This window comes from Tachysurus fulvidraco, chromosome 1 (assembly GCF_022655615.1).
Source record: "Tachysurus fulvidraco isolate hzauxx_2018 chromosome 1, HZAU_PFXX_2.0, whole genome shotgun sequence".
Taxonomy (NCBI): Eukaryota; Metazoa; Chordata; class Actinopteri; order Siluriformes; family Bagridae; genus Tachysurus; species Tachysurus fulvidraco.
The window spans coordinates 43,934,987-43,953,126 of NC_062518.1; the positions used below are offsets into that span (position 1 = coordinate 43,934,987).

The 18,140-nt window shown below is 39.0% G+C and overlaps 3 protein-coding genes across 4 annotated transcripts in view; 2 read left to right on the top strand and 1 right to left on the bottom strand.

Annotated features, from left to right (window-relative positions):
- LOC113662239 (E3 ubiquitin-protein ligase RNF138-like) overlaps window positions 1-3,906 on the top strand; it is a 7,711-nt gene extending 3,805 nt beyond the window's left edge. For both annotated transcript variants that reach the window (XM_027176973.2, XM_027176974.2), the window contains exons 4-7: window positions 93-259; window positions 1,206-1,311; window positions 2,274-2,381; window positions 3,577-3,906. In XM_027176973.2, coding sequence (XP_027032774.1) covers window positions 93-259; window positions 1,206-1,311; window positions 2,274-2,381; window positions 3,577-3,642 — 447 coding nt within the window. In that variant the 3' untranslated portion in view covers window positions 3,643-3,906. The remainder of the gene's footprint in view (window positions 1-92; window positions 260-1,205; window positions 1,312-2,273; window positions 2,382-3,576) is intronic.
- Window positions 3,907-5,401: 1,495 nt separating this feature from the next.
- On the top strand, window positions 5,402-13,953 carry mep1bb (meprin A subunit beta b). The gene is made up of 14 exons (XM_027177071.2): window positions 5,402-5,540; window positions 6,299-6,317; window positions 6,536-6,583; window positions 6,667-6,710; window positions 7,079-7,157; window positions 7,411-7,528; window positions 7,803-7,981; window positions 9,002-9,220; window positions 10,177-10,329; window positions 11,108-11,323; window positions 11,436-11,909; window positions 12,009-12,185; window positions 13,374-13,512; window positions 13,604-13,953. Exons 1-14 carry the CDS (start codon window positions 5,466-5,468, stop codon window positions 13,824-13,826), a joined length of 2,163 nt encoding a protein of 720 aa, XP_027032872.2. The 5' UTR covers window positions 5,402-5,465; the 3' UTR covers window positions 13,827-13,953.
- Window positions 13,954-14,647: 694 nt separating this feature from the next.
- Window positions 14,648-18,140, bottom strand: part of phlpp1 (PH domain and leucine rich repeat protein phosphatase 1) — a 44,013-nt gene continuing 40,520 nt past the window's right edge. Inside the window, exon 17 of the mRNA XM_027176980.2 lies at window positions 14,648-17,950. Within this exon, the coding sequence (XP_027032781.2) occupies window positions 16,763-17,950 (1,188 nt within the window). The 3' untranslated portion in view covers window positions 14,648-16,762. The remainder of the gene's footprint in view (window positions 17,951-18,140) is intronic.

Genomic DNA, 18,140 nt, shown 5'->3' on the forward strand with positions numbered 1-18,140 from the left:
CACACACTCACACAAACACACAAACACACGATACGAGGCAAATCTAAAAAAAAAAAAAGGTGTTATCTATGATTAGGTCTTTATCTTTACAGAAATTTCTCAGTAAGATGAGGCTCCACTACAGATCCTGCAGGAAGTATATCGAGGAGTTTGGTCCGATCCGTGAACCCACACTTCCGCTTCCTGCCCAAACTCTTCCTAACATACCGGAAAGCAGTGTGTTTATCAGTAACATCTCCTTTCCTACAGCTTCTACCAGGTGTGTTAATGCTTACACACTCATCACCACATTGACCTGCTAATAGAAACTTAGGGGAAGCTGAACGTACATAAACACATACCGTCCAATCAACATACGAACAGTATTAGAGTAGATTAGATTAGATTAGATTAGACTAGACTTTATTTTGTTATTGCACATGAGTACAAAGCAATAAAATGCAGATATATATAAATATATCTGAGAGAGAGAGAGAGAGAGAGAGAGAGAGAGAGAGAGAGAGAGAGATTATATACAGTGATAGATTAACGTTCTGAGGTTTTCATCAGTACAAAGGTGTCATTTTACTGAGCTATTGAGTTGAAGCCTTCAGTAAGGAGACCGCTGTGGGGTTAAAGTTGTTCCTTAGCCTGCTGGCCTTAGACTGCAGACATCTGAACCTCTAGGAGGGTAAACAGCTTATGGGCTGGATGAGAGGTGTAACTGATGATGCTGTGAGATTTATGTAGACACCCGGTTCCTCTGGACGTCTTCATAGACAGGAGGTGGTGTCCAGTGTAGTGCTTTACTTTTGTTAAGTAAGTGTGTGTGTGTGAGTTTGCCCCACATTATTATTATTATTATTATTATTATTATTATTATTATTATTATTATTATTATTATTATTATTATTATTACACCAATAGTAATATTCAACAATAACTTCTAGTTGAACATGTTTTTGAGTTTTGTATTAAAGAACATTCAGATTAACTTCTGCTCTGGGAGACCATCTTATCTCCAGTTAGTGGTTAATGGAAAGCATTAAGGACACAGCTGTATTAATTCTGTTCTCCTGATTGTTTTTGTGCCTCTGTGTGTGTGTGTGTGTGTGTGTGTGTGTGTGTGTGTGTGTGTGTGTGTGTGTGTGTGTGTGTGTGTGTGTGTGTGTGTGTGTGTGTGTGTGTGTGTGTGTGTGTGTGTGTGTGTGTGTGTGTGTGTCCAGTGTAGGAAGAGTGTACACGTGTCCTTATTGCTCACTCATGGACCTCAGTGACATGGCCCTGGTGGAGCACTGCCTCCGCCAACATCATCAAGACCGGACTCCAATCGTAAGACCCAAAGCATCATAACTTCTTCCAACAGACTCAGATCTTCTGTTAAACTAATTCATCTAGAGATCTTTAACAAGAATAATGTATATGGAGCTCTTACACAAGCATAGTTCATGTAGAGATGTTCCACCACACTAATTGATCTGGAGATCTTCTGCAGGACTAATTCATCTAGAGCTCTTCATAGAACTATGATGATGTATTCATAGAATTATCATGAAACTAATTTATCTTGAGCTTGTCTACCGATCTGATATATCTAGTGATCTTCCATCAGACCAATTTATCTCTAGAGCTTCCAGATAATATGAAAAATTTATCTGGGGCTCTTTCATTAAACATTTACCTATAGATCTTCTGTCAGGCTAATCATCTAGAGATCTTTTACCAAGTTAATTTACTGAGAGATCTTAAATATTACATATCTGGATATCTTCCACCAAACTTATTAATCTAGTGCTCTGTCACTAGATCTACTGCCAGACTAATTCACCCTGAGCTCGTACACCAACGGAATTTATCCAGCGATCTTCATCAAAGTAATTAATCTAGAGATATTCCATCAGACCGATTTATATGGAGATTTCCACCAAACTGATCGATCTACAGTACAGCTCTTTCATCAGACTTGTTTATCTTTCATTTACGATCTTTTACCAAGCCGACCCTTCCTTCAAACTCGTTTACCTGTTGACAAATTGGTGTATCACACATTCAGACAAATTTTTTCCTAGACATCTTTCACCACACTAAATGATCTAAAGATCTTCCACCAAATTTCTTCATCTGGAGATCTTTCATCACCCTTTAGAGATCTTTTACAGAACCCCAAATATCTCCTTCAAGAGATTCAAAACCAACGGGTTCCTTCCGAGAGTCTTAAAGATGAAGTCAGCTCAGTGGTATAAAGTGTCTGGAGTACAGTGAGTGATTAACCCGAACCCTCGCTCTATCCGAAGGTGTGTCCGATCTGTGTCCGGATGCCGTGGGGGATCCCCGACTACACCAGCAGGAACTTTATTGGCCATCTGGTGCGCAGACACAGGTTCAGCTACAGCAGCTACATGGTAAATTATTATAGAAGTATATTTAAATCTAGATTTACTTTCTATTCATTTCCATTTATCTCAATTTCACTTCTCACGATCTTCTCTGAAGCATTACTTTGACATTAGATGATATTATCAAGCAAAAACTTCAACATTAATGCACCTTTAAGTCCATTCTGATGTCTGACGTGAACTTTGTCTTATTAACTTAAAAAAAAAAGAGGAACTGGTGAGGAAACTAGTGATAATAGCGTGAGTGAGAACAACAACTCACTCGCTGTGTGGCAACGACAACATTAAAGGATAATAGACTCATGGGACGTCTTCAATCAGTGTAAACGAAGGTCTGATGTCGTGTCTGTGAGTCTGATCTAAAATAAATCAGGACTCTGTTATATCTCGGCGTGAGACGTGACTTTTAGCGTTGAAGAGAAATCCGAGCTGCTTTTTAGATGAACGAACACTTGGAGCGTCTCAGAGAGCAGAAATTGGTCTGATATCAACATACAAACATCTGTGTGGAGAAAAAAACTTTTCTATCAACATACGGCTCCTAGTATTGTATAGTATTGTAGAGAAAAACAGAAATAGTGATGAAACACTAGAGATTCTTAAAGTCCTGAGTGTTTACTTTCGGATGAGCTTCATATTAACACCGGTGTGGAGTGAGACATGATAAAGACGTTCGGTCATCAGCGTGGACACGATTAAAAACAGGAGGGAATTCTGTTAAACCGTCAGGATGTTCTGTTATATTGATTTAATCAACTTTAATTAATTAAACCACACCATCAGGATGCATGTTATATGAACGTACACACACACACACACACACACACACACGCATACACGCACACACACACATACAGACACATACATACAGACACACACAGACACACATACACACACACACACAGACACATACACACATACACACACACAGACACATACACACACACCCACACACACACACATACAAACACATACACACATACACACCCACACACATACACACACACACCCACACACATACACACACATACACACAACCCATACACACACATACACACAACCCATACACACACATACACACACACCCACACATACAGACACATAGACACATACACACACATACACACACACACACACACACACACACACACACACACACACACACACTCACACGTGTTTGACTCTTGTGTTGTTCTTACAGAATGAAAGTGAGGAAGAAGAAATGCACCTCCTCACAGCGCTGCAGATGTCAGTCCAGGAGTTTTAAAACATTCCTGAAAAACTAGGTTTCTGCCTCACCGGAGGATCCTGCACTTTAACCGACTGCTGAAAAGCACATCAGGAGTCGTCATTTAAACTCTTCTTTACATATATTTTTTTTTAGAGATTATTGAATTATCGTGGACAGATATTTCCAAGAAAATGTGTTTTATTTCATGATCTTTTGTTTTGATGCACACAAGGCAGCAGAGTCTCTGCACATTATTTCTGACTTTAACAGCCTTTGTGTAATAAATGACAAAAAAAATTCTGATTTTGATTCTGAAAGATTCCTGTCTGATGTTTATGACTCACACAACAATTCTGAGTAATGCTTTTTAATTACATTTTAAAAAACATACTTTACGATGTAAAACATCAACAAAGAAAGAATTGCAATTGTATATATCTATATCTATGTATATGTATATAAATAAATAATTAAAAAATGTTAATAAATAAAAATAATTGTTTGAAAAAATGCATACAAAAGTTGCACAATTAATTACTTAATTAACTTATATATATATATATATATATATATATATATATATATATATATATATATATATATATATATATATATATTTAAATTGAAAAAATGGAAAAAAATATACATGGATGAAAGAAAGAGAGAAACCATTTTAAAATAATAATAAACATTATAAACAGTTATTTTTTTCTTTAATTTGTTGCTGAAAATTCAAAACATTTCTAATAATATCGACACAAAGACATAGCAATGCATACACAAGATAACAGATAATATAACTATAGTATTTTATACAGAGAGACTTGCAAATGAATAAATAAAAGCAAAGCTATTAAGAAGAGAACAATACTCTTCTGATATTTAGTTACATAAGCTAGTGCAAGTGCATGGGTGTATATTTATTTATTTACTTACTTACTTATGTACTTACTTTAGACTTTTTTATTATTATTATTTTTTTAACTTTACATTTAATGTCCAATTAGTTTTGTATTTTCTTGTACCAAATAATATTCAAATGACTATTTGATTCATTCATTCATTTATTCATTCATTTTCTACCACTTATCCAAACTACCTCGGGTCACGGGGAGCAGGCGTCATCGGGCATCGAGGCAGGATACACCCTGGACGGAGTGCCAACTCATCACAGGGCACACACACACTCTCATTCACTCACACACTATGGACAATTTTCCAGAGATGCCAATCAACCTACCATGCATGTCTTTGGACCGGGGGGAGGAAACCGGAGTACCCGGAGGAAACCCCCGAGGCGGGAATCGAACCCCCAACCCTGGAGGTGTGAGGCAAACGTGCTAACCACTCAGCCACCCTGCCCCCCGACTATTTGATTAATAGAAAAAATTGTAAATTGTAAGTTTAAATTTAATGAATAAATTAAACAAATGAACGCATAACACACACTGCAAAAACGTATTGGATTCATAGCCTCCTTAAAATAGTGACAGCACGAATACACAAGGACAAACCCATGACCTGATGCCTGGTAATATTGTTCTTCCAATATCTTAGCTTATATAAAGAAATTATTACACAATGTAACACCTCCCACCCCAACCCCCAACTGCAAGGGAAAAAATTGAGCTAATAAATGATCATATTATCTAACATTGGCACATGGAGTGTTTAGTGTCTATCTCAAACTAATCTTCGTTATATTGCACCGTATCTGTTTTATGGAGAGCAGGAGATGAAGGTGTGTGCCGTTCCCTGATCAGATCACCCTCCCACTGCACATCACACCTGCAATGAAGAGCTCATCCCTTTATAACATCAGCTACCTTTGCACAGTGTGTTAGTGAAGTGTTTCCATCATGAAGTGCTCGGCCGCACCGTGGACATCTCTGGGTTTTATTCTAACTCTCCTGAGCTGGGGGTTTACGGCTCTGGTAGGTTTCATCTGACAAAAAAAGGGCAATTTAACAAAATAATGATAATGTGACCTTTAAAAACTCTGTCTTATAAAACACACGGAATAAATTAAAGACTTTCTTTCATCTAGATAAATTCAGATGTCTCACCTAACCTAAAAATATAATTATATATAAGGCTCTATCTATCTATCTATCTATCTATCTATCTATCTATCTATCTATCTATCTATCTATCTATCTATCTATCTATCTATCTATCTATCTATCTATCTTTATTTTTTTATTGATTTGTTCGTTATATTATATAGTTGTATATAATGCTGTTGTATATATGTCATTATGTTTTATGTTTGTTTATTATTTTATTATAAGGTGTTATTTGTTTTGAAAGTCTTATTTTAAATAAAGATTTTCTTTTGGTTTGTTTTGTTATTATATCATTGTTATAATAATAACAATAACAACAATAATAATAATAACAACAACAACAACGACAACAACAACAACAACAATAATAATAATTATTATTATTATTATTGTTGTTGTTGTTTATTTTATTTTTTATGTATTTATTTTTGTTATTTGTTTTGCTTTTGTTATTTTTGCTATTATTATTTTGTCTTCCTCCTCTTATAATAATAATGATAATAATAATGATAATAATTATGATAATTATTCTTATCATTATTATTATCATTATTATTATTACTACTACTACTACTATTATTATTATTAATAATAATATTCTGCATTAAATATTTTCTCTCATGTAGCCGACAAGCAAAGTAACAGGTAAGGCTAATTAAAAAAAAAAAAAAAAAAAAAAAAATATATATATATATATATATATATATATATATATATATATATATATATATATATATATATATATATATATATATATTTTACAGAAATATCAGAAATAACTAATAAATTACTAATAAATGAGCTATAATATATAAGTTGTATATTGTATATACTTAAGCTGTATCTCTGACTGGATTTGACAGAGTATGATGTAGACGGTGGAAAACAGGATCTATTTGAGGTCAATCAAGGTAAGAGCTATTTTTTGAGTGATGTTGTAGTTTGCAAAGCATCATGTTTTATTTGTTGTATTGACATCGCTGTGTGTTTGCAGCGGCTGGTCTGGATCTCTTCGAGGGAGATATTTTATATGACAAGGTGAGAGCAAGACAACTTCACACCACGCCTAGATCTTCTAATCCCCACAATTATCTGTCTCCTGCAATTCTGGCAACAATAAAAAAGGCTGTAACTGTGTTCTTTATATGACTTTGAACCTTGTTACCGATCATAAACACCACAGCACTGTCTCTAATCTGATTGGTCTAGAACAGCAGCTCCAAATCACGGGTTTATATTAACAATGTGGATAAATATGTAAATTTCTAGGGTAAAGTTCCTTCACAGCTGGATTCTGTATAACAAATAGGTTTAAAAGCCAGAATGTGCCGCATGGTTATTAACGATAATCTCTGTGGTTGTAAGAGAAATCGTACTCAACATCTTTTTCTTTTGTGAATGTAAAGAAACAAGGGAGGAACTCCATCATTGGGGATGAGTACTTGTGGCCCACCACTGTGCCCTACTATTTTGAGGATGATTTGGGTAAGTTGACACCAGTGTACAGTAGATACTGTGGGCTTTTTGTGGATTGACAGCAAAAACAAATGATTTATTGTATCTTAAACATTTACGCTTGCTTAAGAAGGTGTTGTGTTTACGGAAATACTAAGAGGCCATGCAGTATTACTGTACATATTAATTTCCTGTTTTCTCGTTATTACGACTTCATTTTCTCATGATCTCGACATACAGTAAGAACGTTCTAGAGCCAACAAAGCGTCGTTGTGGGTTTCAGATGTTAATGCCAAAGGTGTTATATTGAAGGCATTTGAACAGTATCGCCTGAAGACCTGCATTAACTACAAACCATGGAGTGGAGAAACTAACTACATCTCTGTGTTTAAAGGCAACGGGTGAGTTCAGCCGTGCTATACAAGAGCATAAATGACTCAGAATGTCTTCATTTATTTTAAAGTAATGCATTACCGTAGCTCTCGGGTGTTATAAAATAACATAGAAATAATATAGAAAATAATATATATATAATGGACGTTTATATAGTATAAAGTATATTTTCTATAACAGCAGTTTTGAGAGACGTGCAGATCAGATTTATATTAACATACTCTAATACATTATTGTTTCTAACAGCGCACACAAACTCTTTTTTGTTGTTGTTGTCTCCAGGTGTTTCTCCTCGGTGGGAAACCAGCATGTGGGAAAGCAGGTCTTGTCCATCGGCGCAGGATGTGACCGAATTGCCACCATCGAACACGAGTTCCTTCACGCTCTGGGGTTCTGGCATGAGCAGTCACGTGCCGATCGTGATGACTACGTCACCATCATGTGGGATCGTATCCAAGAAGGTGCTACACTCTCCATCAATGTCAAACTGTCATGTGTTCCACTGCTGCCCTTCACTGCCTCACTCACAAGCATTCGTTTAGCTATCACTAGTGATTTTACCAGACTGTTACAGGTTGAATGGGTGTGAAGATCGGGAAAGATTTAAAGCCTATAATTATTCATTTATATTATTCATGGTTGGTTTAGATACTTCTTTGCCCTTATGCCTGGATGCAACCACCCATTCTTTACACCGCTTATCCTACTGGGCTGCAGAGGAGCCTGGAGGCTATCCCAGGAGACTCAGGGTACAAGGCAGGGTACATCTTGGATAGAATGTCTATCACAGGGCACAATCACAAACACACTCACAAACCCATTCACATTTCATTCACACAACTCTAGAGATCCCAATCAGCCTATATTGTGTGTATCTTTGACTGGGGGAGAAAACTGGGGTACCCTGATGAAGCCCCTAAGACATGGGGAGAACATGCAGGCTCCACACACATGGTGGGGGAAGGAATTGAGCCCACAACCCTGGAGGTGTGAGGCAAGTGTGCTAACCAACAAGCCACCTGGAAAATAATTGTCACAAATAATTTAGTTAAATACAGGTTTTTGTCAGGATTTACACATTATATACTGTAATATCACAATCAGTACTTAGTCAGCTGGATGATAAAGGGTTGGGTGGAGTCCAACTAGCGCTGGCTACAAACATTTCAGCATAAACATTTTAGCACACTTGAAGGCCTATTTTCCTATAACAGCACATACATCACCAAGTGTTTTGGAGCTCCATGTGAAGCATCTATCATACAAGTCCCTGTGTAAAAGGTGTACTACGGTCATCGGTGCTGTAACACTTTTTGTTATGTACTACATTTTCATTTGCTCTGTGAAATCTTTAAATGTTTAAATAAATGTTCTTATTTGTCAGGACTTTATTTTATAGGACCAAAAGAACTAAGTGAGTATGCAAGACTGTGATGAGTTTTCTTTGCAATCTCTCTGTTTATTACATCTTTGGTCTTTAGGTAAGGGGCACAATTTCAATAAATACAATGACACCATATCCAGCTCCCTGAATGTACCTTATGACTATGGATCCATGATGCACTACAGCATGACTGCCTTCAGCAACGGTACTGCACCCACCATCGTCACCAAGATCCCCGCCTTCAGCAACGTCATTGGCCAGCGCATGGAGTTCAGCGACAGTGACCTGCTCAAGCTGAACAGGCTTTACAACTGCAGTAAGACTGTCTTTGGTGCAGTTATGGTAACTCTGATTTTGTAGGCTTGTTGGTATAAAAATTAGCTATCTTATAAGTTAGATGAATCAGAAATTTTTTAATGAAAATTACTCATCGGACATTGCACTAGGGTTTATCTAATGGATCATCAGGGCACTTCTAGTTGATTGTAACAACCACAGCATGGAATCTGACCAAAACCTGTAACATTTGTCATAGCAAATTAGTAAACACATTGCAAAATAGCAATTAAGAGAACATTAGACCAAATAAGCAATCGAATCCTGCAATCTGAAGTCATCAACGTATCTTATTTATGGCCATTCTGGAAACATAATGATTAAGCATTTAAAGATAACAATTTCTGTCATTCAAAGCAATCTTATCTGGACAACCTTTGTAAGCAAGACATTTTATTGAGTACTGTTATCTTATTTTTCCACTAACTGAATTCGGCTTATCTCGGAAAGAACGGTCAAGAAACTTCATTCTGTGATATCATTATCATTAAGAAATAAACATCTCATTTGTGGTCTCATTAGTGGTTGGGTTTAGGAGGTGGTATGTGGTTGATCTCACTTGGGCTGCAAATTTGGTGATACCAAACAAGCAAATGCTATAATAATATCCCATTTGCTATTACCACCACATTGATTACCATGCTAATAAGAGTGTACATATGGGACTTGTTGCAAATCAGACCGGGATTTTGCAAGTCAAATCACCCAGACTAATTGCAATTACAACTAGTTTGCAGGGGGCAGAAGTTTTGACAAATTACAATACTTGACTACTTATTAGAAGATTATCTAACACTTGTGACTTCATCCAGATTAATCTGTCATTTTATGATCTTGTTTGATGATATACATGGGGTAACAGAAACTTTAATGGGTGCAAAGTACAGTATTCTGTTTACAGTTGTTGCCTGATCATTTGTGTAACACTCTATAAAGCAAGAGCCGCAACGTTCCTGGACACCTGTGACTTTGAGCTGGAGAATATTTGTGGAATGATCCAAGGTCAGGATGACCAGGCAGACTGGGAACGTGTTACTAAAGCAAATGGTGGACCGGACACTGACTATTCTAATATGGGACGCTGTAATGGTACTAAAAGCTTTTTACTACTATAATGCAGAGATGTTCAATCTTATCCGCAAAGGGCCAGTGTGGGTGTATGTTTTTATACCAATCATGCAGGAGCTACACTTTCTGGATAAGATTGGACACCCCTGGTCCAATCCATAAACTCGGGTAGAAAAGCGGTACTGTGGGTAGCTCAAAGCAGGGTCTAGAGCAGGGGTTGGCAACCTTTTTTGTTAATGTTAGTTCAAACTTTTCAAAATATCTTTGTTTGCCCGCAGAAATAAAATTTTGTTTATTCGGTAGCAGTTCACTGATTTCATAAATGCAACACACTACAGTTTTTTTTTACAGCATATAGCAGACACCCTTATCCAGAGCGACTTACATTTTTATCTCTTTTTATACAACTGAGCAATTGAGGGTTAAGGGCCTTGCTGAGGGGCCCAGCAGTGGCAACCTGGTGGACATGGGAATCGAACTCACAACCTTCCGATTGGTAGTCCAGCACCTTAACCACTAGGCTACCACATCCGATATATGCAGCGTTATCTTCATTTTAGATGTCAAATGGGTTTCATGGCTCCCTGTGTTATTTTTTTTCTGTGGGAAACGGGTCCAAATGGCTCTTTGAGTGTTTAAGGTTGCCGACCCCTGCTCTAGAGTATGATTACTCTCTATTAAGTTATTGCATGTCCATAGTTTGGACATAATGTATGATCTGGATGCAAATAAATAAATGGCTCTAACTTTCTGTCGCTATATACTCGTGTGAACCTTCTCACGATTTTCTATTCAATAGGCGCGGGTTACTTCATGCACTTCAGCACCATCAGTGGAAGTGAAGGGAACACTGCTCTGTTAGAAAGCAGGCTACTCTACCCTAATCGCAACTACCAGTGTCTACAGTTTTTTTACTACCACAGTGGAAACCAGAATGATAAGCTGGAGATTTGGGTAAGAGAATACAATGAAGCTAACCCTGACGGAACATTACGGATCATTGAGACAATAACTGGTGAGTAAGGACGAGCATGTCATGAATGAACATTGCCTTGCATAAAAGGTCTTTTTGACCAATGCTGCAACATCAAAACGTGCTAACATGTAAATCGTGTTCTTCTTAAAAGGACTGCCTGAGACATTTTGGCAGCTACACCATGTTAAACTAGATGTCTCCAGTAAGTTCCGTGTAGTATTTAAAGGCACAAAGGGTGCTGGAAGCTCCACAGGTGGGTTCTCCTTGGATGATGTCAATCTTTCTGAGACCACCTGCCCAGAACATGTGTGGCGGATCAAGAACTTCAAAAGTATTATGGAAAACACACCTGTGGGCTCTGCCATATACAGCCCACGTTTTCTTTCAAAGTATGGCTACACCTTCCAGATGGGCTTGTACCCCAATGGCAGTGACACATACCCAAAGGATTTGGGAGCTTTTGCCCATCTTGCATCATCTGGGGATAATGCGACTGATGACAGTCTCACTTGGCCCTGCCCATGGATGCAGATTACTATGACGCTAATGGATCAGAATGCAGACATTCGCAAACGCATGTCCAACCAAAGAAGTGTCACAACTGACCCCAATGAGCAATTAGAAGGTAATTCATGATGTCTACATGCTTAAAGACCACAGATGTATTTCTAATTTCCTAATGTTCATATTTCCACTTACTTACCTTTTTTTTTTTTTAAATAAGAATCAAAATTACGTTGGGACAACCCACGAAAAGTGGGAATAGAAGTAGCAGATGGGAATGGGATTAAATACTTCAGAGGACCAGGATACGGAACATATGTATACTTGAGTCAGTCCAGAGCACTCAGCAGAGACTTCATAAAGGGTGGAGATGCCATCTTCCTCCTCAGCATGGAAGGTAAGCAAACAAGGGTGTATCAGGCTGGTAAGTACCTACTCACCCTCTAAAGACAGGAAGGAGCAGTCTTGCCTACATTAAACCAGTAATGTAACCTTTAAAATTAACACCCATACATGTATATGGATGACTAAATCATGGGGATAGAACATGGGATTTTTGGGAAGTCCAGTGCCCTGGGATATAATTTGTTTTCACTCCCATTCCTGCCATCTCCTGAAGAAAGTATGACTTAACCTATCCACTCCCAGTTCTTGTTTGTTCCTGACAAATATTCATTCATTTTCTACCGCTTATCCAAACTACCTCGGGTCACGGGGAGCTTGTGCCAGGCGTCATCAGGCATCAAGGATACACCCTGGACGGAGTGCCAACCCATCGCAGGGCAAACACACACTCTCACTCACTCACACAATCACACACTACGGACAATTTTCCAGAGATGCCAATCAACCTACCATGCATGTATTTGGACCGGGGGAGGAAACCGGAGTAACCGGAGTACCCGGAGGAAACCCCCGAGGCACGGGGAGAACATGCAAACTCCACACACACAAGGCGGAGGCGGGAATCAAACCCCCAACCCTGGAGGTGTGAGGCAAACGTGCTAACCACTAAGCCACCTTGCCCCCCACCCTGACAAATATCGGTTGGTTAAATTAGTCAAAACTAAGGCAATTCTGTTGGTTAAGGCTATATGAGCACCACCAAGCTGCCATGGTTGGGTGTGTAAACAAGGTTCTTAACTTTTATCTTCTCAGATTTATCTTCAAATTTTCTATCCCAAAGTTAAATGTCAGCCAAAAGTGTACCAAGCTAACCAACCTTAATTACCTCAAGATAAGGACAGATAAATGATGAACAATAAACTCAACCCTTCACACATCTTGCATAGGAATTCAAGATTTAAACATTGGAATATAAAACTAAGAGTTATCACTCAAAAAATATTAATTATATGAATCTGGAGTCTCCAGTATAAAAACTCCACTCCTTCCTCTCATACTACATATCATACTTCTTATACTAGCCTTATTTACTTAAACTAAATCATCACATCTAAGTTTGAATCTGAACATCTGTATATACACCCGTGTAGTTTGTATGCAGTTTATACCATAGACAAAGTGTTTTATTATAATTCAGAGGGTTTGAATAACCAAACTATTTCCTATTTTTGTCCTGTAGATATATCACACTTGGTTCCTTCTCAGCCCATCCCTCCAATGACCAACCCCACGACCTCTACTGCTGACCCATGTGTGTTGGTAACATGTGAAAATGATGGCGTGTGTGTGATGGACAATGGTGTTAAAGCAGTCTGCAGGTATGGATGGAGTCTATTATGTTAACACCTAAAATTGCTATCGTTTGCCATTGTTAATCACGTAATGGCCGATAAACAATTCTATCCACAGGTGTGCGGCAGGGGACGACTGGTGGTACTACGGGGACAGGTGTCAGTTTAAGAGTTCGACGCAGGACGGCGTGGTGACGGCGGCCGTGTCGTCAGTTGTGGTCTTTGCCGTCATGCTGGTGGTGACGGTAGTGAGTGTGCTGTGTATGAGGAAAAAGTATAAGAAGAAAATGAACGCCATGGCCAGCGGCGGTACTGCCATACAAAACATCAGTGCAAAATAACAGCACCATGAATCATTTAATCAGTGGTGGGAATGCCGGTATACCCTTATGTATGTATATAACAGGTATATTTTCATGTCAATTCAGTCTCAAGCCAAATAAAAAAAATTCCAATTTTTTTCTGAAATTCCATTTGTTTCTGAAACTTTCAGATGTTTGTCTTCCTTTAAAGCAGCGGTGTCCGATCTTATCCACAAAGGGCCGGTGTGGGTGCAGGTTTTAATTCCAACCAAGCAGAAGCCACACCTGATTCCACCTGTTTAATCAGTTGTTCTTGGCTTTTAGTAAGACTCTGGTGTGGCTTCTGCTTGGTTGGGATGAAAACCTGCACCCACACCGACCCTTTGTGGATAAGACTGGACACCGCTGCTCTAAGGGAAAACGTTGAAGGTTGAGATACACGTTGATACACATTGTTTTATCCTAGTCAGGGTCATAAAAATGGGAATATAACCTGGATAAGACTTCAGGACACTGAAGAGAAACTCTCTCCCTCTCTCTCTCTCTCTCACACACACACAAACAATAATTCACACCTAGAGGCAATTCAGAAAACCCAAAGAACTCAGATTAAAGCCACACGAGGAGAACAGGTGAAACTCTACACAAACAGTATCCCAAGCTCAGGATCGAACTGAGAGCCCTGGAGCAATGCAGTGGCAACTCTATGCTTTTCTCAATACCCATATATAGCGGTGCTGACACCTTGTGGCTGGTCTGTGCTTTAAGCTTAACATACAATCACCGATTTCAAAATATCAAAATATTGTAGTACAAAACGTCTAGAAGTTTTCACTACAAAACAGACCAAGAGGCATCAACATGATAAATTTAGAATTTATTGTAACAAAAACAAACAAACAAACAAACAAACAAAAAAAAAAAACAGGAACATTTTGTGTGGTTTTGATTACAGATAATCTTCACTGGTCATGCTGGTGACAACAGAAGAATGAGCTGTTTGTGTTTTTGTGTGCGGTTAACCAGACAGTGAGAACAGGACCGATCAAAGTTTGCAGTCATTTGTTTCAAAGTCATTTGTAGTATGTACTGAATACCTTTATGTACTTTCACGTGTAAGGAAGGGATAAGCTTATTACAGACACACGCAGTTCCTTTAAAAAGCATCTGTATACAATATTTCTTATTTACAGGTCATTGGAACGAGAAACAAAACAAAAACAAAACAGAACAAAAAAAAAAAAAATCACCATTTCTCGCAGAGAAGATTAGTAAAAAAAAGTGACTAGGTCACCATAAAGAGTAAGCAACTCCTAGGAGTTAGTCTTTTTCAATTTCTACTAAATTTCTAGTTTTACAGGCACAAAGCCTTGATTTAGTGAAGAAATACAGTCTTACATAAGTGCCCTATCTACAACAGATAAGCGTGGTATTACTGGTGTGCACTACACATCACCATCTCAAAAACGTTCTGCGCTTTGCCTTGGTTTTTTTTTTACCCCCTCGTTGCTCGTAAAAGTCTTTTGCAGTGTTTCCTCATATAAAAGATATGGTAAGTTGAATAATAAAAAAAAGAACAAGAAAGGTTCAAATAAAATGTGAAAATCCACAATTTTGTTGAGTGGTACTGAGTTATAACTTCGCAAGACTAGTGTTGAACTCTATAGATACTGTCACTTTTTTCAACGTAAATAAACACTAAACAGTCAGTAGGTCAGTAGTCAGCTGATTTGAGCTCTTAAAGGGGCGGGGCACAGTAGAGTGCAGGTTGGGACTGGAGTCTCTTAAAGGGATACTCGGATGTCCTATTGGTCGGCTCGTGGGGAAAGGCTCCTATTGGTTTGGACTGCAGGAAATGGATTTGTGCATCGCCATGAATGTGGAAGTGGTGTAATGAGGATGTGATAATGCTGAACACACTGTAAAATGTGTGCGTGTTAAAATGGCTCTTATATGAAATCTATGGAGAGCTGCCATGTCTACAAGCCTGTAGATTAATTCACGATGTAGCGTGAAGTTTGTCCGATCTACATAACGACACGATTACTTCCTGTTACCATGTCAACGCTATCATTGCCTCTGTAGTACAGTGTTAATCATTTGTTTTAAACTCTTTGTTGCTTTTGCATGTATTGGTCATACTTTTGTTTAATTGTTTATCCATCATCACTACTTTTCTTATTCAAACACGCTGAGGCAAAACGATGGGTCATAATAATAATAATAATGTGGCTATGAAATTATCGTATTGAGGCCAAAATTTAAAGTTACATTTCTCATGGACGTTAATAAATTATTCATTAAAGCGTATATATTCTATGTACTAGTATATCACAATATAATTAATAGTTATTAAGCACATAACGAACAACATTGACTGTATTTTAAAATGAGTGAAAGAGAGAAATCGATAAATTAAGGCTACCGAGTAACTATTTATTGCCATATTGACCTGATTTTGTGATATCTCCTGGACTCAAGGCCTAAATAAAATTAATTACGTAACTCTTAATGCAAAAATCTTAAAACGGTTTACTCGGACAAAACAAACAACAAACTCCAAATATTAGAAAAACTCCACAAAAGGCAATGGTATCGTTGACAGGAACTAACTAAATAAATGTGTTGTTTGTGGTAGCAGATAAACGTCATGCTATAGTACAAGACGTTTATAGACAATTACAGCCAATTTCACTAATTGTTACTCTTCACTTATTAGTGAATTAAAGGTGTTTTTTTTCCCTCCAGGCTAGAAACAAATACTTGTGGACACCGTGGAAAATGCAGCAGGGTTTTCCAGTCTCAGTCCTCGGAAATACCTTAACAGTGGCAATAATTTCCTAATAACTGCCAGGTTCAGCTAATTTGCTAATTTTCCACCCTCCATACAATCTGCAGAGAAAACACTGAAGTGTTCAGTGCAGAGGGACTCCAAGCCTGAGATTGGGAAACCATGCATTTTATGGTATGTGCTATCACAGCGGCGTGTCGTAGTAATCAGTAGGCTGCTCACTCTTGCTGGGCTTCTGTTGCTCCTGCTGATGCTGCTTCATTATCTCCTTCACTTCCTCCTCCAGCTCGGGTGGAATAATGAGCTGGTCGTCAGGGTCAGGCATCGCAGGGGCTGTGAAATAACCACCAGACTTTTTAGACGGCGCGTCAGCTGCTATTTCGATCAGGTTGTGGCTCGTCTCGTGTGGAGCCACCGAGCCGTTGCCTCTCCTGCGTGACAGGGTTTTGGTCCATGCATCGGATGCTGTGCTGTTTCCTGGCTTCTCACTTTGCTTTCCTTCTTTCTCAGTCTCGCTAGAGATCAACGTCATTTCTGGTTCTGGAGGTATTATGTCATCGGGTATTTCAGGGGTGCAGGGAGGAGGGGGAGGTGGAGGTGCAAGAAGGCGCAAGCAGTGGACGTCGGCCTCCACTTCAAGTCGGCTGCCGTTGGAAAAGACTCCTGCGATGGGCTCTTCGTCCTCGCTATCTAGACCGTTATCGGAGAGTGCGCTGGAGAAAGTAGCACTTGATAACTGCCGCTGAAAGGAGCCAGAACTGGTGGTCATGATTGCAGATGAAGAAGGTGTTGGGTGGAGAGAGCAGCAAGAAAGCAGGCGTGGGTTTGGGATAGGAGGTTGATGGAGGTGAAGGTGTGCCTCCTGGAGCAGAATCGGAGGCTCATCTGAGGAAGCGGTGGACCCGACTTCAGAACTCATCTCCGAGGCACTGACCTCTGAGCTGATCTCGCTGCAGGAAGAAGGTGGTATGCCAGATGAGGGTGGATAGAGGCCCGTACCAGGACCGGGACTAGGTGGTGGCTGTGGGGTTGCGTGGAGGGCACTGGAGGACGAGCAACAGCAGCAGCAACAGCAGTCCTCAGTCACGTTTAGCTGCACCACTACAGCACTCAGGCTCTCAGTACAACCATACGCCTGAGCAAGAGTGCACAATTTCTTGGCAGCGGCAAGTGGATCCGGAACCTTGCGCACAGCCTCAACTGCCTCAGAAGGCTCTAATGCCTCAAACAGACCACGGCTGCCCAAGATGAAGAACTCGTCATGTGTTGTTAGCGGGAGTGTGTGAACATATGGCCGTGGCAGAACAGCTGGATACAGAAAGGAGTAGCCCATGATCCGTGTGGAGTCAGTCACGCCATTCACTTTGTTATCCTGATATGGAAAAGGAAGAACACTGTCTGAGTGACATAAATCACAGGTAGCATTTCTCGTAATGTGAGATATATCTGAAAGTGCGATTCACCAAAAAAAAGAAGCCTTAAATGTGTAGCATCAGGAATTGTAAAATATGCAATGTTTATAGTTAAAGTCTTAGCTGTCCTTTAGCCCAGTGATGTTTAGT

Coding starts and splice junctions, on each gene's coding strand:
- mep1bb (XM_027177071.2), top strand. CDS start 5,466: ATGAAGTGCTCGGCCGCACCGTGGACATCTCTGGGTTTTATTCTAACT. Junction 6,584..6,666: donor TCTATTTGAGGTCAATCAAG/GTAAGAGCTATT, acceptor GTGTGTTTGCAG/CGGCTGGTCTGGATCTCTTC. Junction 11,324..11,435: donor GATCATTGAGACAATAACTG/GTGAGTAAGGAC, acceptor TCTTCTTAAAAG/GACTGCCTGAGACATTTTGG.